The 22,011-nt window shown below is 47.3% G+C and overlaps 1 protein-coding gene across 1 annotated transcript; it reads right to left on the minus strand.

Annotated features, from left to right (window-relative positions):
- Positions 1-1,496: 1,496 nt before the first annotated feature.
- Positions 1,497-9,620, minus strand: SPINK4 (serine peptidase inhibitor Kazal type 4). The gene is made up of 4 exons (XM_004765345.3): positions 9,465-9,620; positions 4,568-4,608; positions 3,037-3,149; positions 1,497-1,637 (listed from the first exon to the last, which is right to left on the minus strand). The coding sequence occupies exons 1-4, from the start codon at positions 9,523-9,525 to the stop codon at positions 1,592-1,594; spliced, it is 261 nt and encodes an 86-aa protein (XP_004765402.1). The 5' UTR covers positions 9,526-9,620; the 3' UTR covers positions 1,497-1,591.
- Between the last annotated feature and the right edge of the window lie 12,391 nt (positions 9,621-22,011).

Genomic DNA, 22,011 nt, shown 5'->3' on the forward strand with positions numbered 1-22,011 from the left:
GCTTGGCACCTTGGCACATTGTTCAGGTGTGATCTTTGGGATCCCTCATCATGACTGTGGAAGCCTGGGAGAGGAGGGTCACTGACAGGAAGCTTGGCTGAGAAGCTATACCCCCTGAGTGTAAGAGGGGCTTCCCACTTAGGGCAGGGGCTTAGAGATCACCAACAGTTACTCTCCTATAAGTGAGCTAATTTCCACCTTAGCACGTGGCTCACCAGATAACAGTTTTTCCCAGTCTTCTTGTCCTAGCATGGCCAAGAGACTCCATTCTATGCAATGGGCTATACACACAGTGTGCCTTATGGGGAATCATAGAGTGCCCTTCTTTACTTGGAGCAGCTGTCATGTACACTGAAGGGGAAACTGATGAGGATAGCAGAGTAACTATATAAGAAGCAAGAAGTTAGCACACTGCAGAGGTCCATGTGTGAGGAAAATGAACTGTTGAAACCATTGTTATTTTGGCATTTGGGTTTCTCACAGCCAAACTCAATACTGCCATCATTCCTATGCAGGAAAGGAGCAAAAGTTTCTGTTACCAGTGGCAGTAAGTAGTAGGGCCCATAGATGACCTTCTACGTGCAGGTCTATCAGCAACAGTTCCTGTCCATGTCCCCATTTCAGTTGTCTGGGGAATGCTGGTTCCTGCCTTTCCTGCCCCGGCTTTCTTCCCAGTGTGTTTTCCCACAGCACATTTCCTGCTCAGTCGGGCCACCCTAAAGCAGGAATCTGAGTCCAAGTGACACTGCTTCTATTGGCCAAGACTTGTCTCCACACTCTTTTACTTTGCCACCATTATCAAGTGGCCCCTTCTATTCACTTTGGCCAAAAGAGGGTTATTTGACATGGACCACAGGCTAGGGCCTCTGTGGTGGGGTTTCTGGATACTGTGTGTTTTTGTGAGCCACTGTATAGGTACACATGTGGTGTGTATGCCTGGACTTGTGTCCAGTGCCAACATTAACAGAATGGATGGTGACCAAAAGAACAGAGCAGGGTCTGGACATCATCCTGCATGGTGGCCAAGGTGCAGGGAGACACTCAAAGGCCCGGGGCAGCTATTTTTAGCTGTTACAGACCTAGGTCAGTAATTTAACAAGTCGTTTAGATATATTGTGTATGCTATCTAAGTATTAGTATTGTGTGTGTGTGTGTGTGTGTAAGACTTAAGACTTGGGGTGCTGGTACAACCCAGGGAGAAGGCCACGAGGGGTGTAGGTCCTGCTCTCTGACAATGGGAGAAGGTACAGAGGTCACCTAGGGTTCTTGACAAGCAGGCTGGGGCAGACAAGCGTGCTGGGGACAGGGACTGACCTCTTTAAGAAGCAGAAGAGACCTGGGACCTCTAGGGGAGCATGTGACAGTGTTGAGGAGTGCTGGAGGAATGGAGAAGACATCAGGTTCAAAGTAGGGAGGTCAGGGCAGAATCCCTACCACACCCACCCACCACCAACAACCACCTCATTAGAGTCCCCAAAGATACTGGCTCACTTGGCTGAGTTGGGTTGGAACTTTTATTCATGTCACATCCTTCACTCCCAGCACTGTTGTCTAGCCCAAAACTTCGTGGCTTAAGAGGCTGCTATGGGGATCAGCATTTGCCATCCTTCATGATCTGGATGTCCTGTTTGGTTTTCCTAGGATCACAGGAGACAAAGATGAGTCCCATCTCATCAGGGACTAGGACAAACCCTTCAGGGACCCTACCCTGCCTCCCTGGCCAGAATGCTGTAGCTTCTTCTGCTTCTGCTTCTTCTTCTTCTCTCTTTTTTTTTTTTTTAGATTTTATTTATTTGAGAGAGAGAGAGAGAGATCACAAGTAGGCAGAGAGGCAGGCAGAGAGAGAGAGAGGGAAGCAGGCTCCCCGCCAAGCAGAGAGCCTGATGTAGGGCTCGATCCCAGGACCCTGAGACCATGACCTGAGCTGAAGGCAGAGGCTTAACCCACTGAGCCACCCAGGCTCCTCAGAATGCTGTAGCTTCTGAAGACTGTCTTCCATGATCCTGATTAGCTCTGGCCCAGCTCAAGGGTTTTATTAATGACGAAAGGGGATCTAATAGGTGATCAGACATACCAAGGTCATGTCTGGCCCTTCTCACCTTTCGACTCATTTCTTGCCTCTTCCCACTTGTCTTTAAACATCATACTCCAGTGTATCCAATTTCTTACATTTTTTCAAATACAAACTTTTTTTTTCTTTCCTTCTAGACATTTTCCAAACTCATTTCACTACTTGGAATTACCTTTCCTTGTTCCTTCTCTTTCTAAGCCAATATCAGCTTATCTTTCAGAGCCAAGCTGGAAAGTCTTCCCTGCCCTTGTCCTTGCCCTGCACTCACAGAACCCTGAGTGCCCCAGTTTGAGCCTTGAGCATTCTATGCTACAGTTGGCTGACCATTAGTTTGACTTCCTCCTTAAACTACTACATGCCCCAGAGGGCCAGGGATGCTGTCTAGCTTATATCCTATTGTATCCCCAGTGCCTAACATAGTAGACACTCAGTAAATAATTATTGGTTGGAGGAATAAATGAACAAATGAAGTCAACTAGTTGGTCAAGGGTAGAAATGAGGGAAAGAACCCAGGGTTTCTTTTCTTTTTTTTTTTTTTAAAGATTTTATTAGAGAGAGAGGGAGAGAGAGCGAGCACAGGCAGACAGAATGGCAGGCAGAGGCAGAGGGAGAAGCAGGCTCCCTGCTGAGCAAGGAGCCCGATGTGGGACTCGATCCCAGGACGCTGGGATCATGACCTGAGCCGAAGGCAGCTGCTTAACCCACTGAGCCACCCAGGCATCCCAAGAACCCAGGATTTCTTCACCCTCCCCAACCCCCTACCAGCTGAGGCTTTGTACTTGGAACCACGTGCCTTCTTTGAAATATACTTGTGCTCATTCTGTTAGGGGCAATTTCAGAGGACTCTTCTCAAGCCAAGGTGTGTGAAGGAAGAGGCAGGTCAAGTCTTGTTCCTTTCACACTTGAATGCAGCAGAGTTGGGGCCCACCCAAGCAAGCTGAGGAGAATGAATGGGTTGGACTTACAGCCGGATCAAGCAGATCTGACATTCATTGTCATACGTGACACCATCAGTGCCACAGACCAGGTTGGATGTCTGGGAACAGACAGGAGACTCCTCCATGTGCTCACAGATGGGCTGTGAAAGAGAGGAAGGGAGGGAGGGCACTCAGCACTTCAGGGGCAGTGAAGAGGGGCCAAGGGACTTTGCTTGGAGTAAGGGGCACCAGGGAAGAGCCAGATTCTAGAAGGCCCCAGTGTTGGTCCAGTGGATATGAAACTAACCACTCAGGGCCCCTTGGCATGTTTGCTTAGGTGTACGTGCATGACTAGGTGTAGGGCTGTGCCTGTGTACACAAGTGTGTACCTGTGTCTGCTGAACCCAAGTCTGTGGGCATTCAAGTGTGTGTCTGTGTGTCTGTGTGTCAGGTGAGTTTGTGGCCTCAAGCTCCTTGGGATGGGTTCACACACTTTTCAGAGGGTCTAACTAGAACCTCTGCTGTGGGTCCCGGTGAGGAACCCAAGAGACAGAACCACCAGCATTCCCACGGGGCCTCTCCTTACTGAGGGCTTCTCTACTCACCCTGGCTGACATGACCCATCAGGCCCCTGGTGCTGGAAGGCTGAAGAAATGGAACAAGGCTTAGGTCTTAAATGAGGCTATTCTGAAAGAATTTCAGGGCAGGCCTGAGGTCAGGGTAGAAGCTGGGTCAGGACTGGGATCGGAGCGTGGGACAGGATGGGGTGAAAGAGGCAGTCTGGTGGTGGTGGTCATAAGACTGAGAGTCTGACTTCCATGCTTATGAGTTGGGTGAAGTTGTGAGAGCCATCTCCACTCCTGGTCCCTCAGTTTCCTCCTCTGCACACACTGTAAATGAATAATAGTATTCTTCTCATGCAGGGTTAATTGAAATCATATATGTAGAAGTACTTGACTTCTTTGGCCCAATAATAGGCCTGGGTCTGATAGGCTGATAGTGGAGATGCCGAGGCTGCTGGATGGGAAGGCAGCTTTGAGCCCCCTTGGTGAAGGCTGGGTTGAGGGTCTCAGGGACGCCAGCACCACTGCCTTAGGATCCCTGCGGACATCAGGCCCAGGGCCAAGGTGGAACCAGGATTCAGGGACAACTTGGTGTCTGTCCTCTAGAGTAAAGGGATGGATGAATGATGGGGTGTGGTTGGGCGAGGCGTGACACAGGCTGGGGGCACCAGAATTCTATGGCCTGAACCCATAGCCTGTCCATCTTCACTACACAAAACAGAGTACATGCTCAGTCCTCATGAGCCCAGGCAGGGAATTTTGCTGGAGACCAGGTTGGGGAGATCTCTTGAGGTCCTGGAAGCCAAGTTTGGGACCTTGGCAAAGGGGCTGGGCCAACTCAGCCTGGAAGGGCAGCCCAGGGAGCCTGCAGGCTCAGGAGGCTACCCTAGCCACCTCGGAGCCATCAGTTACTTGAGCAGGAGTATAAAAAAGAAAAATGCTGGTTTCTTAGCATGGATGCAGAAGGAAGACCAGGACAGCAGCCCTGGAGCCCAACCTGGAAGGGGCTGCCTTACCATTCTTGGGGAGATCAGGCTTGTCGCCGACACGGGCATCTCTGAAAGGCAAAAGGACGAGTTAGGTGATGGTGTCCCTAGGCGCAGGTCTGGCATCTGAGGACTGAAAGACGAGTTAGGTGATGGTGTCTCTAGGCGCAGGTCTGGCATCTGGGGACTGTTTTGGGAGACCTGTTCCAGCTACTATCTAGTCTGGAATTCCTCAAGGAGAGGTATTGAGTCACCAGACCATGGGGGAATCTCAGAAAGCTGCTGTAACCTTGGGTTGCTAGAGCAGAGACAGAAAATCTAGGGTTAGGGAGGTGACAGTCCAGCCTCATCTTATTAGTCAGATCCCACTGGGATTGTTATATCCCATATCATACTGAAAGTAATTGAATTAGCATGAATCAAGCATGGAGAACACATGATCTTAACTCCTCTTCACATCTCTATCACCGTCGTGTAACAGGGAGGGAAGGATGCCGCAGTCCGCTACCCACATCCCACCCGCAGGCCAGACTGAGGTGCTCATTTCCTCAGCTGCTGTGAGTATTGGCCACTCACAGCAAGTTCCTTCCTAGAAACGACTTTCAGAAAACAGAGTACCTCACCCATGATCACATACCCTACCCAAGAATAGGCCATATCCAATGACAGGTCGATGTTGGTACAATAGCCAGAACCCCTCATTTCTACTAAATAATGCGGAAGGGCCACCCCAGCTCCAAAGCTCCCTGTGGGATCGTTGGGCAGAGCTGGGACCGCACACAAGTCTGTCACTCCCCAGCCTTTTCCTACACACAGTTGTGCCTCTTGGCTCTTAAAGGTCTCGATGCCCTGCTTGCAGGACATAAACAAGCTGATGTGAGTGGAGAATGTGACAGGCAGATGAGGGAACGGAGCCACATCTAATGCCACAGGTGGAAGGAAGGGTGTCTATGTAAATTGGAGAAGGGCAGGCTGCTTCCTGAAGTCTCTATAGGGCTATCCCAGGGCCAAAGGAGAGAGGATCTCTTTTCAACCTCACAGGGCAGAGCCCATTCATGCGAGGAAGCTGTAGGGAGGCAGGTTTGAGTTCCAGAATTTTCTCTCAGTGGAAACTGCCACAGTGAAGGAGGCTGTCTCCAGAAGCAGAGAGTTCTCCCATTACTGGAGGTATGCCCACCACTGTGGTTTTAGCTTTTCTTGGGGTTGCTATTATAAGAGATTTCCAAGATAGATAGGGAGAAGGGAATTGAGGTGAAGTGACCCCTGAAATGCTGTTTAAGCATGGCACATTAAGATGCAGACCCAGCACTACACTGCTTAAAACTCTCCTGTGATTGTGAAACTAGAAATGAGAAATTACCCAAGTGTCCTTCAACAGAATGGATAAACTATGATACATACATACACTGGGATACAACTCAGAAATAAAATGAGCAAACAATGGTTATATGCAACAACATGGCTGAATCTCAAAACATTGAGCAGAAAAAGCCAGACACAAGGCTACATACTACATGGAAGGGGTACCTTAGGCCAAGGTCAAGGGCAGCCTGGGGATAAATACAGCTTTCTATGTGACATTCTAGAACAGGCCAAACTAATTTATGGTGGGGGTGGGGGAAGTGGTTGACTCAAGGGTTGGATAAGGGAGAGGACTGACTAGCATGAGGGAAGTTTCTGGGGTGTTGGAATTTTTTTTTTTTTAAATTTTTATTTTAAGTAGGCTCCACACCCAACATGCAGCTCCAACTCATAATTCTGAGATCAAGAGTCTCATGTTCTACTGACTGACACAACCAGGTGCTCCAGAAATGTTTTATATCTTTAAAATTTTATTTATTTGTCAGAGAGAGGGCACGAAGAAGGGCAGAAGGAGAGGGAAAAGCAGGCTCCCTGCTGAGCAAGGAGCCTGATGTGGGACTCAATCCAGGACCTTGGGATTAAGACCTGAGTTGAAGGCAGATGCTAGGCCAACTGAGCCACCCAGGCATCCTAATGTTTTGTATCTTTTATTTTTTTTTAAGATTTTATTTATTTATTTGACAGAGACACATTTTGAGAGAGAAAACATAAGCAGGGGGAGTGGGAGAGGGAGAAGCAGGCCTCCCACTGAGCAGGGATCGCTATGTGGGACTTAATCCCAGATCCCAGATGCAGGACTTGATCCCATGACCCTGGGATCATGACTTGAGCTGAAGGCAGACACTTAATGACTGAGCCATCCAGACACCCCTAATGTTTTGTATCTTGATAGAGATTTGGGTTACACATGTATGTGCATTGTCAAAATTCATTGAATAAGATTCACTGAGTGATAAGATTTGTTTATTTCACGGCACAAAACTGTTGGACAAAAAAGCATTAAAAAAATATAAAGGCCTTCTATGGCTCCTGTGATCTCAGAGCTCCTTCATCTTTAAGGGCCCTATGTAAGCTGATAAAAAACTTCCTCCTAGACTCACTTACTAGGACACCTCCCCATGTTTCTATGCCTCAGCTCTTCCTGTCTGCTCATTTTTCCAGGATAGGCTCTGCTTTAGCTTATACTGTTTCTGTCTAGGTGAAATGCCCTTATCTCCCTTCTACTGATTTTGTCTTCATTGTAAGGCTCAGATGCTACTTCCCAGGGAATCCTTCCCTGATGTCCCCCAGGGTTTCCTGAGGAGACTGGATTTAGCCTGCAGTTTTTGTCTATTGTCCATTTAGCTGCTAGAACAAAATACCATAAACTGGGTGTTTGAGAGAACCCCCTGATTAACATGGCAGCCCCTCTTCACCCTAGCCAATATTTTTTCTTTAGCCTTTATCACCTTCTAACACTGCATCTATCTTGCTGTCTAGTCCCTTCCATCCTACCCCCAATGCTGGAGGCTGGAAAGTCATAAGGTCATGGCCCCAGCAGATTTGGTGTCTGGTGAGGGCCCTCTTCCTGCTTCAGAGCTGGTGCCTGCTTACTGTGTCCTCACGTGGTAGAAGGGGCAAGGGAGCTTTGCAGGGTCTCTTTTGTAAGGGCATTAATCACGTTCATGAGGGCTGTACCCTCATGACCTAGTTGCCTCCTAAAACTCCCACCTCCCAATACTATCACTTTGGGGATTAGGATTTCGGCATACGAATTTTGGGGCCACAGACATTCAGGCCACTTTCATACCTCAGGCTGTCCCACTCGGTGGGTCACTTGCCTCCCATAGACCTGAGTTCCTTGGGGCTCCTATGCTTCTGCCCTCATGTGGTAATGTGCCCCACAACTAAAGTGCATCGTGGGGGGGGGGTGGAGGGCAGAACTCTGTATAGAGTTTCTTCCTGGAGGGTGTGGGAAGAGGTTGAATTTACTCTTTTGAACCCCTTCCTCACCTGGCCTAGGCAGGAATCTGAAATGGGCACAAGGACTCTTTTCCGGACAGGCCTCCTTAGTGTTCCCAGTGGGAGAACTGCTCAGGGAACGGATGCCATGCTGGGAGTAAGCAGAGCCCCCAAACCCATGCTCTGTTGTCCCAGCTCCTAGGACTGCGTTCTCAGCTAGGGGAATGGGAGTGGGACTGGCCAGGAGGTCAGTGGTCTTCCAGAAGTGTCGTAAGTACTCTTCCTGCTTCCCCCTTTAGTCTGTTCTCAACACAGCAACTAGAGTGATCCTTTTAACACACAATTCTGCTTGGGGCGCCTGGGTGGCTCAGTGGTTAAAGCCTCTGCCTTCGGCTCAGGTCATGATCCCGGGATCCTGGGATCAAGCCCTGCATCAGGCTCTCTGCTCAGCGGAGAGCCTGCTTCCCCCCTCTCTCTGCCTGCCTCTCTACCTACTTGTGATCTATCTCTCTGTCAAATAAATACAATAAAAAAAAAAAAAAAAAAAAAACAAAAACAAAAAAAAACAAAAAAAAAAAAACCCCGGCTCAAAATTCTTCAGTGTCTCCCATTTCACCCAGAGGGAAAGCCAAATTCTCACACTGGCCTTTAAAGCCTTACCCAGTCTAGTTCCCAGTTGCCTCTGTCATTCCTCTCCCATTGCTCTGCACCCTGCCTCTCATTCCCCTCCTGCCACACTGGCCTCCTTGCCATACCTTCAGCACTCCAGGTATGCTGCTCCTATCTCAAGGCCTTTGCACTGCCTCAGCTCTGTCTAAAAACTTCTCCCAAATATCCACATGGCTTACTCCCTTTCCCCCTTGAAGCCTTGCTGTAGGAGAGAACCCCCTGATTAACATGGCAGCCCCTCTTCACCCTAGCCAATATTTTTTCTTTAGCCTTTATCACCTTCTAACACTGCATCTATCTTGCTGTCTAGTCCCTTCCATCCTACCCCCATTGGATTTAAGCTTCATTGGGGTAGTTCTCTTTCTGTTTGCTCACTGATAGGTCTTATCAGGCCCAGAATATGCCTGACACATGGTCGGTATGAGACCACAGATGTGCTCCAGGCCCTGAGAAGGCTCCACTCCAGCATGTGTCTAGCCCGGGGCAAGGGGCTACCCTTGGCTCACCCAGCTGCCATCTGTCCCACAGGCATCACCGGTTACAGCAAACAGGAGTTCAGAGGACCCGGGCCAGGCTTCCTTCAGCACCTGCTACCTTGCAGCCAGCAGATTAACCTGTCTTTCCCGAGGTAGGCCTGCTCTCTGCTGCTTCCCACATCTCTTGCGGAGGAGTTGCTTAGAGCAGCTTTGAACCAGAAAGACATCCTATGCTACAGCTGGAGAAACAGAGGCCCCAAGAGAGGAGGGGTTTTTGTAGTTCTGGGCCAGAGTCAGGATTTGAACCCAGGTTTCTTTTCTCCTAACCCAGAGCTTTTCCCAACCACAGTGGAGAGGTACAGAAAGAAGGTATATACAGAAAACCGAGGCCTCACAGGATGCTTCAGTGCCTGTCTCTGCCCCCACCACAAGCTCATCTACCATCACCAAGTCACAGAGTCCAAGCTCTGTCCACTCACCCCTGTCTACAATGAGGAGGGCAGCCACAGCCAGGGCAACCATCCACGAGCGGACAGCCATGCTGATCTTGGGCTGATGCGTCCGAGCTAGCTGGGGTCCTGGGCCAGGGCTATGACTGGGGCCTGTTTATAGGGCCGATCCCCACCCTTATCTTATCTAGGGCCAGATGGAGAGACTGGGAGCGGCATCCACAGTTAGGTACCTGCACCACAGCATCAGAGATGCCGAACCCGGGGCAGCCTGGGGCTGTGCCTGCAGAGCTGGCCAATTTCCAGAATGAGGTGAAGTTTGGACAACCTCCAAAGTGGCCACCAGTCTGAGGGCTGGAGCATGTGAGGGAGGAAAATGGAAGTAGAAAAACAGAGACACCAAGTCAGAGAGACTGAAAGAGGAGAGACAGATCAGAAAGGAGAGAAAAAAAAAAAAGCAGTCACTGTAAGGGGGCAGGAGGCAGAGAAGAGAGGTTGGAGCCATGGGTACCCTTGCTGGGGTCTGCACCAAGCACCTCTGCAGTAGCAGAAAAGACACTTTCCTTCCTGAGGCCTGTTTACCCACTTGTACTACGTGGAGATGGCAGTTCTGACTCTGTCTCCCTCCTGGGGCTGCTGTGAAGAGGACAGTGGGGACAGCAGATGGGAAGACATCGTGCAGAGGATGAAGCCTGTGTAAATATAAATGAAAATGGTTCTTTTCATTTCTTTTTTTCTTTTCCCACCATGAAAGGGCACAATTGATATGGCAGGCCCTGGGGAAGGGGGGGCGGCAGGGCATGGAGCCTGCTTGAAAGTCTCTCTCTCCCTCTGAGTGCCCCCCCCAACCCCTCACACTTTGTCTTTCTAAAATTAAAAAAAAAAAAAAAAAAAGAAGATGCCCTCATGTTTTGGATGAATTATGTGCCATTTGCATTTTAGTGGGTTAAATACAGACAAGATTCTTTTCAAGAAAAATCAGTATATAAAAGCCCCCAGGGGCACCTGTGTGGCTCAGTCAGTTAAGTGTCTGCCTTTGGCTCAGATCATGATCCTGGAGTCTTGGGATCAAGTCCCACATTGGGCTTCTTGCTCAGTGGGAGTCCGCTTCTCCCTCTTCTCCCTGCTCGCGCTCTCTCTGGCTCTCTCTCTCAAGTAAATAAATAAATAAAAATTTTAAAGAATAAAATTAAGATTAAAAAAATAAACAATAAAACTCCCCCATACTTATACATTTACTTAAACATATACACTTACACTTTATACACTATACATATACACTTACATATACACTTCACTTATATACATACTTGTACATATAGTATATACATACTTATACACTTAGATATGAATGAGATATTTGGTTATCTGCTCTCAAAAGAATTTCTGATTATAAACAGAATAATAAAATTTTATTTATATATATTCATTTCTCAAATTAATTTAGATTAGTGATTTTTAGTTCCATCTACAGATTCAGTTTTCCTGGGAAGAATTTTTTTTTAAAGATTTTATTTATTTATTTGACAGATCGCAAGTAGGCAGAGAGACAGGCAGAGAGAGATGGAGAAGCAGGCTCCCTGCTGAGCAGAGAGCCCGATGCGGGACTCGATCCCAGGACCCTGGGATCATGACCTGAGCTGAAGGCAGAGGCTTTAACCCACTGAACCACCCAGGCGCCCTCCTGGGGAGAATTTAAAAGTACACACCTGAAGCCTCTTTCCAAAATACATAAGTCCAAGTTTCAAAAAATTTTTTTAATTGCTTTAATTTTGAAAGTAAGGCTACAGGTAAGTTGTAAGAAAGTTAAATGAGTCAATGGGAAGGATTCTTATTTATGATTAGCCCCTTTGGGGGCTCTAGGCAGCCAGCCAGACAGTAACCCCTACAGGCTGATAGGGGCCCCAGATGTACAGCCAAGCCTATGATTCAGCTTCAAGATCCTCCTGCCCCTCCTCAGGAAACTCGGGCCGAAGGACGCCTCTGAGGCAGGTGGCAGCTATCCTTCCATTGCTTAGCCAGGCAGAACAAATATTTAATGATGATTTCCTGTCCTGAAGCAAAAACATCTCATAAAGTGTGGGGAAGTAACTTTCAACGTCATTTAGGTCCTGTCTGTCATCTTCCCCTCAGACTTTCTGGCAGCAGCCCCACCACGAAGTCATTTAACCTTTGGGGACGAGGAGCTCATGACCTACCAGTTTCATTGTTGAATGGCTTTGAGCTGAGTCCTTCCTCATACATGAGGTCTGCTTCCCTGAGACTCCTTGCCGGGGTCGGAGTGGGGTGGGGGTTGGTTCCCAGCTCTGTCTCTAGCCTCCTCCACTTGCATGAACCCCAGGTGAGCACCTCCGGGCTAAGCAGGTCCAGCCCCTTTGCTGACCCCCACCCTTCCGCCTGAGGAAGCTCTTGGACCTTTGCATTTTTCATCTGGCTCCCAGGTCTGTCTGCCTGTGATCCAGGTTAGAGTGAGAAGGGGACAGGGGGAAACAAAGGAGTTTGTCATCTCCCTTGTTTTTGGACCTTATACCTTTATCAGTGTGGCGGGAATGTCTGCTGATGGTTCTAGCTGCTTCAAGGGACCAAGAAGCTTGAATTCTGGATCCTTTGAAGTTCAGAGGAAAATCTAGTGCAGCCTGTGGGGTGTGGAGCCCACTTACTATGCTCCTTATCCAAAGTCTCTTTCCCCAGACAAGCACCTCCTAGATTCATTTATAGTGACAAAGTTCAAATCTGTCCTTGATCAAAATATGAGCCTGACTCCTATATTCAGTTGTTATTGGGAAGCAACCCTATGAATGTCAATAATCCAAATAAATCTCATTCATTAATCCAGAATCCACTCATTCACTCGACAGGAGTTTAATAAGCAGTTAAGCTCCATGTGTTTGTATATAGCTGGGAATAAGTCAGCACAATAGCTGCCTCAAGCAGCTTGTCATTATGTGGGAGACTGGTACCAACTGGCGGGGGCAGAGCTGTATCATCGCCACTGGAATAAGTACCACAAATGAGACACACTCAGTGCTTTGAGAAGATCTGAGAGTGACCTATCCATCTGAGAAGTCAGAGAAGGCCAAGGGGGGAGTATTTGGGGCAGGAAGTAGCAGAGTGGAATAGTGTTACAGACAGAGGAAACAGAATGTGTGAGGGCCCTGAGGCAGGAAGAAGCTTGGCACATCCAGGAAACAGTGAGGTCAGTGAGTGGAGAGGAGCATGCAGTGAGTCTGGAACGGTCAGGGAGATCGGATCACTGCTCCCCACCCCACATCCCACCTTCCAGCAGTGGAATCCAGAGGCTGACTCTGTGACCCTGTTTGCCTTCCCACTGAGTATATAGGTTCTGCTTCCTGAATCACATAAGCAAGAAGGAGTGAGATCTAGGGGAAGGGTCTGCCAAGAGGAGGAACTACCGGGCCAAGGCCCTGGGACAGAAGCAGGCTTGATATGCTCAGGAAGTAAATACCAAGTAGTTAATTGTGGTTAGAATAGAATGAACATGGAAGTGAATGACAGGAGGAGATGGCCAGCTCATACTCCCGGCCCAGCCCAGACCAGCTCGTTGGGGTTAACTTGAGTGCATCCCTTCCTCCCTTCGGCCTTGTGCATGTTCTCCCATCTGGGAAATGGGCCCACTGACATTTCATCAGCAGCATGATTTCCAGGGCAGCTTTGAGGACCCCAAAGAGAAGTGTGTGAGGTGAGATGTGTGCAGACACTGTGATGCCAAAGAAGCAGCTTGAGTGTGGATTCCTGGAAGCAGAACAGAGGCCAAGCGCTAAAAGCCCTAAGCACCTATGCAAGTGCTGGGATCAGTACAATAAAGACAGAGATGCCTTAAAACGGGGCTCTGGCAGGGGAGCTAGTAGTTCCTCCCTGTCTTGCCCCAGGTCAGAGTGAGAGCTGGGATTATGTGTGCTGGCTGAGCCCACACTACCCAGCCTCCTCCAGCAGCCTTCATGCTTCCTGCCAAGTCTCTGACCGACGCCCAAGGAATACAGCCCCTCCTTGGTGACGACAATGCAGGATCCATTAGCTCTGAGTCACCAGGCCTGCCAATGGGTGGAGGAAACAATGGCCTTGTTTGGTTCAAGGTCGGATGAACTGACCTCAAGCAGGTCTTGGGCCTGCCAGATGGCATGCTCAACACGGCCACCTTGCCCCTGGACTGTGTTTCCTGGTCCCTCAGACCACATCCTGTTCCACCTTTTTTCAACCTCAAGTGCCTCCCCCCAACCCATCTACCTGTGATGAGCAGCCCAGGATGAGTATGGGCACCCACTCCTGGGAGCCCTGGTCTAAACCAAGCCAGCTCCATAGCCTGTCCTGTCGTGGGTTCCTGAGCCACCCGACTCCATGTCCCAGGTCTGGCCACTTCCCATTCTGCCTGGTCCAAACTGAAGGCCCCCACAAAATGGCAGTGAAAGGAAAGGGTACCCTTCTATTCCTTTATTTTTTTAAAATACTAACTTTATTTTTTTTTAAGGTTTTATTTATTTATTTGACAGTGAGAGAGAGACAGATAGGGAACACAAGCAGAAGGAGTGAGAGAGGGAGAAGCAGGCTTCCTGCTGAGCAGAGAGCCCGATGCGGGGCTCTATCCCAGGACCCTGAGATCATGATCTGAGCCTCCTGGGATCATGATCTGAGCTAAAGGCAGACACTTAACAACTGAGCCACCCAGATGACCCCCTCCCCTAATTCCTTTAACAAGAGATTTCATCTACTTGTTTGGGATCTGATTCCAAGGAGGACTCAGTGATGGCAACAGACTGATGTCATTCCTCTGTGGGGGCACCAGCCCTACCATTCAACCTTATTAAGCACCTATTTTGGGGCACTAGTCATTGTGCTAGGTCTTGGGACCACAGAGATGATGGATAAATGGACCCCTAGGGTTAAGAAGCTTGCAGTTCACAAGTAGTAGAGGTAGAATGGACACATGGACACTGAGCATTTATAAATTTATAAAGATGTTTATAAAATGCTGTGGTCAGGGCAGTGATGGAAATGGTGGTAGAATATAACCCATGGACCCCTAATTAAGTATGTCCAAAAGTCAATTTGCCATGTCCTCCCCACCCAGAGATAATCTATGTCCCCATATCTCCATCTGGGTGGACAGAACCACTATCATCCAGGTGCCCTAGGCAGACCTGGGAATTCCCCTGAACTCACCCTTCCTACTACTACTAGTACTGCTACTACTACTACTACTACTATTACTACTTCTTCTTCTCTTCCTCCTCCCTCCTCCTCATTTTTTTTTTTTAAAGATTTGATTCATTTGAAAGAGAGAGAGTACAATCAGGGGGAGGGGCAGAGGGAGAGGGAGAAGCAGCCTCTCCACTGAGCAGGGAGCCCAATGTAGGGCTCCATCCCAGGACCCTGGGATCATGACCCAAGCTGAAGGCAGAGCCCCAACCCACTGAGCCACCCAGTTGCCCTCACCCTTACTTCTTCATTGTTACTTATTTCACCTCTTCCCCCTCTCTCATATATGTCACCTCCTCTGCGATTCTTCTAACTCATCCTCCATACTTCTTCCAGAGAAATCTTTCTGAGATGCAAAGATGACCACATAATCCACTGCTTAATACTATCCAATTATGTTCAGTTCATTCAATTAATATTATTCAATCTCTATTGACTCAAGGATGAAAACCAAATTCATTGGCATGGCATACACGTTCTTCCATGACCAGACCTTTGCTGGCCTCTCTACATCTCTGGACACTTAACCCTAACTCCATTGCACAGAATCACCCAGTAGGCTCTTACTCCTCCAGGCCTTTGTTCATGCGGCGCCTCTGCCTGGATGCCCCCCAACCACCTCCCCCACCTGGGCTCTCTTCCTGGGAGCTTGGCCCTCCCCGGTTTGGGCCCCTCATCTGTACAGACATCTATCCCAGAAGCACGTATAATGTCCCATGGTCCTTCCTTGCTTATGTGGCTATGTCCTATATTTCCTTACAGATAGGAATGGGAGGACATCTGGTTCACACCATGTCCCCAGTGCTCTGTGCAGGGCCTGGCACGTGTGTGTTGACTATATGAATACATCCAAGACTGGAGGCAACTTCAGGACAGCAAGGAGCCCAGTTCCAGATTCTGTCAGCTGGGCTCGCGGACTTCTGAGAGCTCCGAGGACCAGGCTGGGCTGCATTTGATCCAGTGGGTCCAGCCACTGACCACTCTATGCCATATCCATATGGGGACAGAGGTGGCACTCTATTCCAAGGACCACATTTTTCTAGTTCTTGGCCCACCTGTCAGGGCCCCCAAGAACTCAGCTTCTCTTCTAAGACCTATATGTGGTGCTTCAGTCCAAAAGCTGTCCCAAGCCCATCTGTAGGACTCAAAAGTAGTGACCCAGTACCTGCTTTCTCTTTTGGTGTGTGGGATCCTGGCTTGATTATCATCAACCAGGAAGAATATTTAGGTCCTTACTCTAGAAGTGGCCTGGGGTCACAAGAGACCTGGTGTTCTCTGGTTATGTGCCATCCAAGGAGTTCCAGTCACACAAGCATAGCTCAGAACTCCAGTTTTCTGAGCATACATATGAAAGACAAAGGCTCATGAGACCCTCTTTTTCCCATTTTAGAGCTCTGATGGTCTTTAGAAAAAGGACTATTTTGCTAAGCGAAATAAGCCAGTCAGAGAAAGGCAAATACCATATGATTTCACTCATATGTAGAATTTGAGAAACAAAACAGATAACCATAGAGGAAGGGAAAGAAAAATAAAATAAGAGGAAAACAGAGAGAGAGGCAAATCATAAGAGACTCTCAACTACAGGCAACAAACTGAGGGTTGCTGGAGGGATGGTGGGGGGTAACTGGATGATGGGCATTAAGGAGGGTACTTGATGGAATGAGCACTGGGCATTATATGCAACTGAGGAATCACTGAACTCTACCCCTGAAACTAATAATACACTCTATGTCAACTAAATTGAATTTAAATTTTTTTTCAGAAGATTTTATTTATTTATTTGAGAGAGAGAGAGCACAAGTAGGGGGGGTGGCAGGAAGAGGGAGAGGGAGAAGCAAACTCCATGCTGAGCAGGGAGCCCTACATGAGGCTTGATACCAGGACCCTGGGATCACGACCTGAGCTGAAGGCAGGCGCTTAACTAACTGAGCCAACCAGGCGCCCCACTAAATTGAATTTAAATTAAAAAAAATCTTTTATAATGAATACCATTATACTGAAAATAAATAAAAAGTAAGTAAGTAAATAAATAACCCCCCCCAAAGACTATAGGGGGCACCTGAGTTGCGCAGTTGTTTAAATGTCCAACTCCTGGTCTCGGTTTAGGTCATTATCTCGGGTCCTGGGATTGAGCCCTGCGTCGGGCTTTGCAACTCAGCGTGGAGGCTGCTTGAGATTCTCTCTCTCCTTCTCCCTCTTCCCACCCACTACTTGTGCTCTCTCTCTCTCAAATAAAAAAATAAATCTTAAAAAAAAAAAAAAAGACGTAGGTTCTTATGCCCAAGTGCAGTATCACATCCCTCCAAACCACTGTTAATCCTGATAGGATCCATGACTTGCAAGCAACAGAAACAGATTCTTGCCAATTTAAGCAGGAAGTAGGAATTTTCCAGAAGAGGATGTAGTTTTTAAAAAATATTTTATTTATTTATTTGACACAGAAAGAGAGATCACAAGTAGGCAGAGAGGCAGGCCAAGGTGGGAGGGGGAAGCAGGTTCCCTGCTAAACAGAGAGCCTGATGTGGGGCTCGATCCCAGGACCCTGAGATCATGACCCAATGCAATGGCAGAGGGTTAACCCACTGAGCCACCCAGGTACCCTCAGAAGAGGATGTAGTTAACTTATGTTGGACTCACTCAGGAGCAGACCGCGATATACTAAATTTCAAGTAGTTTTCCAGAAGGCAATACTGGGAAGCACCGGCGGAGAAGTCAGGATCAATAAGGTGGGGAGAGAAGAGAACCAATAGTGTGCATCACTGAGATTATCACTGTGGGAAACCAGGCCTCAGTCCTACCAGGGATGGGTGGGACACCATGTGAAATCCCTTTCAGTTATCCCCACTGAGGGGCAAGGGAGCTGGGGTGTATAGCCACCAACTCCCATCAGTCACTGACTGAGAACACTAGAGCAAAGTCCTTAACTCCCTGGCACTAAGGGGTTGCCTCTCTCATGTCTCTGAACATCCAGAGAAAGCCAGCAGCCAACGGATTGCAAGGGTTGTGGATGGAAATGGGGGTCGGCATAGGAATGGTGAACGCCAACGAGATGTCGGGGGGGCACTGTATAATTCCATGTACACGAGGTTCTACAACAGGCAAACCTTATTTATAGTGACAGAAACAGATCAGTGGTTGCTTTTAGGGTAAGGTGTAAGAAAGGGCAGAGGGAACTTTCTGGAGGGATGGAAATGTTCTTGATCTGTTTAGAGTGATAATGACACTGATGTACACAATTGCCAAAATTAAGGAGTTAAACATTTAATGTCTGTGCATTTCATAGCAAATAAATGACATCTTTTTAAAAACATAACTGAAACAGACCCGTAAATACAGAGAACAAAAATGATGGTTACCAGAGGAAAGAGGGGTGAGGGGATGGACAATATGGGTGAAGTAGAGTGGGAGATACAGGCTTTTGGTCATGGAATGAGTAAGTCGTATGGACAAAAGATGTACCATAGAGGATCACCTGGATGGTTCAGTAGGTAGAGCATGTGATTCTTGGGGTTATGAGTGTGAGCCTCACTTTGGGTGTAGAGTTTACTTAAAAAAAAAAAAAAAAAACTTTTAAAAAAGCTATGGCATAGGGAATGTAGTTAATAATTTGATAGGGTTGTATGGTGACAGATGGTAGCTACACTTGTGAGCGTAGTATGATGTACAGAGTTGCTCAATCACTATGTTGCACACCTGAATATAATGTAAGACTGTGTCAACTATACTTCAATAAAACTTTTTTTTTTTAAAGACTCTATTTATTGACAGAGAGAGCGAGAGAGCACAAGCAGCAGGAGCGGGAAGCAGTCTCTCCGCTGAGCAGGGAGCTCGATGCGGGGCTCGATCCCGGGCTTGATCCCAGGACCCTGGAATCATGACCTGAGCCAAAGGCAGACGCTTAATCGACTGAGCCACCCGGGCACCCCTATACATCAATAAAAATTAAAAAAAATAAAGCTATGTTGTGATATCACCACACACTGGCCAAGATAGCTAAAACAAAAAAGACAGGCAATATCAAGTATTGGCAAAGATTTGGAGCAAGCGGAATCCTTAAAAAAAACAAAAACAAAAACCCAAACCAAAAAACCAATCAGAATTATGCCTCAATTTTGAATTGCTCCCACCAGGTGGCAGTAGTGCCCAATTTCTAAGAGTTCAACTGTAAAGCTTGTGTAATGAGTAAGATCTGAGAATCATTTTGTTTGTGAGTGTTCTTGAAAGCATGAGACATTGTTTTGTGGGCATGTATTTTTAATTTCAGTCAAGAGTATCCTGCTGGAGGTCTCTTTCTCTTCCTTACTCTCTTACTCCCCCCCATTCAGCACTGTGTTTTATTTTATTTTTTAAAGATCTTATTTATTTATCTGACAGAGAGAGAGAGCCAAAGAGCACAAGCGGAGTGAATGGCACAGGGGGAGGGAGTAGCAGGCTCCCCACTGAGCAGGGAGCCTGATGTGAGGTTCAATCCCAGGACACTGGGATCATGACCTGAGCTGAAGGCAGATGCTTACCCACTGAACCACACAGGTGCCCCAGGACTGTGTTTTAAAGATTTGTCTACACTGTGTGTATATCTGGTCTATCGGTCCTTACTGTGATTCCAGTGATGGATGCCTCACTGCATCCAGCCCTCCAACCACCACAAACAATTTTGTGTTAAAGCATCCTCTTATATGTCTCTTCACGCACTTGTGCAAGAATTTTTCTAATTGCATGGCCAGGAGTAGGATTCTCCTCATATCAACTCATAATATTTATTCACTTGTATCTCTTTATCTCCTTCTATTTAGTAAATTCCCCCGAATTTTTTTGTGTTGAAACAGGGTAATCTAAGTAACAGCCTAAACTTTTAAAGGGAAACATTTGCTGTGAGTTGTTTTATTTCTATAGTTCCTTGCAAAACATATTCTCTTGTTTGTGATGTGATTTCACCTTACAAAATAGTGTTGTTGCCTCAGATTTGGACCATCATATTGTTGATCATGGATTTTCTTCTACCAAATAAACTTTCCCCAATTCTTTGCTGTAAAATGACTAAATTTAAGCGACATCCTAAATTTTAAATAAAAGTGATATTTCAGAAATGGTTTCTGAAATATTTAAAGCACAGTTTCTCTTGGGGGCACTGTGACATTTTGGCCTCCTGATTCTGTGTTATAAGGAGCTGTCCTGTGCATTAGAGGATGTTTAGCACATCCCTGGTCATTACTCATAAGATGCCAAGAGCACTCCTCCCCAGTTGTGACAACCAAAAAACATCTCCAGACATTGTCAGATTCCAATGATGAGGACAAAGTTGCATTTAGTTGAGAACTACTATTTTAAGGTAAATGAACTCTGGGATTCACTTGGAGGACTTTTTCTAGAATCTCCCTTTCTTTTTTTCCCATTTATTTCAATCCTAATATCAGCCACAGACTTGCTGTATGTGATCCCTTTTAAAACCTGGGGGCGCCTGGGTGACTCAGTGGGTTAAAGCCTCTGCCTTCAGCTCAGGTCATGATCCCACGGCCCGGGATCTAGCCCCAAGTTGGGCTCTCTGCTCAGAGGGGAGCCTGCTTCCCTCTCTCTCTCTCTCTCTCTCTCTCTCTCTGCCTGCCTCTCTGCCTACTTGTGATCTCTATCTGTCAAACAAATAAATAAAAATCTTTAAAAATAAAAAAATTTAAAAACCTGCCCCCTTGGGGCGCCTGGGTGGCTCAGTGGGTTAAAGCCTCTGCCTTTGGCTCAGGTCATGATCCCAGAGTCCTGGGATTGAGCCCCGCATCGAGCCCCGCATCGAGCCCCAGATTGGATCAGGCTCCCTGCTCAGCGGAGAGCCTGCTTCCTCCTCTCTCTCTCTCTCTCTCTGCCTGCTCTCTGCCTGCTCACGATCTCTGTCTGTCAAATAAATAAAATCTTTAAAAACAAAAACAAAAACAAAACAAAACAAACAAACCAAAAAGCCTCCCCTACCCCTTGCTTCCTGGCTACAGTAAATCTCTTCCTGGAGATTCTTACTAGAGCTCTTAGCCTTTTAGGGGACTGACCTCCAAGCAATTCGCCAGGTTCTCTTTTCTCTAGGTTTCCTCACCTCCCTCTTAGCCACTCCGGTGCATCAGAGAAGGAAGAGGGAGTTCCCTCTCTGGGAATCCAGAAGAGGAGGGACAGTTCCACAGTGGCTGATAAGACCCTACAAGTTTGATGACTCAGTCTGCAAGGGGCACAGACACAGGAGTCTCTCTTTTTGGCTCTTATATCCTCTCTTCCCACGAGGCGCTATTCTCTCTAGCTGCCCCATGTGACTTGATTTTATCTACAATCCGTTATATCTACAATCTAACACCCAGAGTGATGACTGTCCCCTATATTCCTCAGCACCTTAGACATATAAGATGCTTCTGAGGAAACTTTTCTGTGGTCAAATAAATAATGGTAATGTTGCCTACTGAATGTCTCTCTTGGACACCAGCAATGAGCATCAGTTTATTAAAGGCTTTAAGAAGCTCTTTAAATGTCTATTTTTTTTCTAAAGATTTTATTTTTAGGAATGCCTGAGTGGCTCAGTCAGTTGAGCTTCTGACTCTTGATTTTGGCTCAGGTCATGACCTCAGGGTCGTGAGATCAAGCCCCACATGGGGCTTGTGCCCAGCATGGAGTCTGCTTGATTGCCTCTCTCTCTTTCTCTCTGCCCCGCCTCCTGCTCATTTGCTCTAAATAAATAAATAAATGAAATATTTAAAAAGAATATTTTATTTTTAACTAATCCCTACACCAAATGTGGGGCTCTAACTCACAGCACGAGATTAAGAATTGCATGCTTTACTGACTGAGCCAGCCAGACACCCCCAGATGTCTATTTTTAGTTCAGTACTTCCCAGATGGACTATAGAACCTTCCCACCACACCTACCACGTCTTTTAGCCACCAACCCCCACCCCCAGCCACCGCATAACTGGTATCCCAAGGAGCACAGTTTGGGAAATGTCCTAGTTATTAATGACCTCCATTTTTTATAAGATGCCTTCAAAAGCCATTAACATGTTCCTTCATTTATTCAAGAAACAGTTGTGTACCCACCATGATAGGTATTAGGGTTACAAAGATTACTTGACTCAATGACCCCCCAGGCTGGCAGGGGGACAGAGAAGTCAGGTCAGACTGTCGGTTAGAAGATATGTCAAGGACTGAGCCAAACATTGGGGGAAACAATGGAACCCAGTGATGAATTCTGACACTGGAGTTCTAATAATCTTCACAGCCCCAAGCAATACCTTTGCTGAGTCTAAAACACAAGACCGGATCCCTTACATCCTTGCAGTATCAAGAGCTTGTTAGAAAGAATCTTGGGCTCCAACCTTGGAGCTACCAAGCCAGACCT

Source organism: Mustela putorius, unplaced genomic scaffold, assembly GCF_011764305.1.
Source record: "Mustela putorius furo isolate JIRA1106 unplaced genomic scaffold, ASM1176430v1.1 tig00001584_pilon_pilon_pilon, whole genome shotgun sequence".
NCBI lineage: Eukaryota > Metazoa > Chordata > Mammalia > Carnivora > Mustelidae > Mustela > Mustela putorius.

What these genes read in the sequence shown, in the direction of transcription:
- SPINK4 (XM_004765345.3), bottom strand. Translation starts at nt 9,525, where the DNA reads ATGGCTGTCCGCTCGTGGATGGTTGCCCTGGCTGTGGCTGCCCTCCTC. An exon ending in GCCTGATCTCCCCAAGAATG is followed by an intron (nt 3,150 to 4,567) that starts GTAAGGCAGCCC and finishes TCTCTTTCACAG; the next exon opens with CCCATCTGTGAGCACATGGA. An exon ending in CAGATCTGCTTGATCCGGCT is followed by an intron (nt 1,638 to 3,036) that starts GTAAGTCCAACC and finishes CTGTGATCCTAG; the next exon opens with GAAAACCAAACAGGACATCC.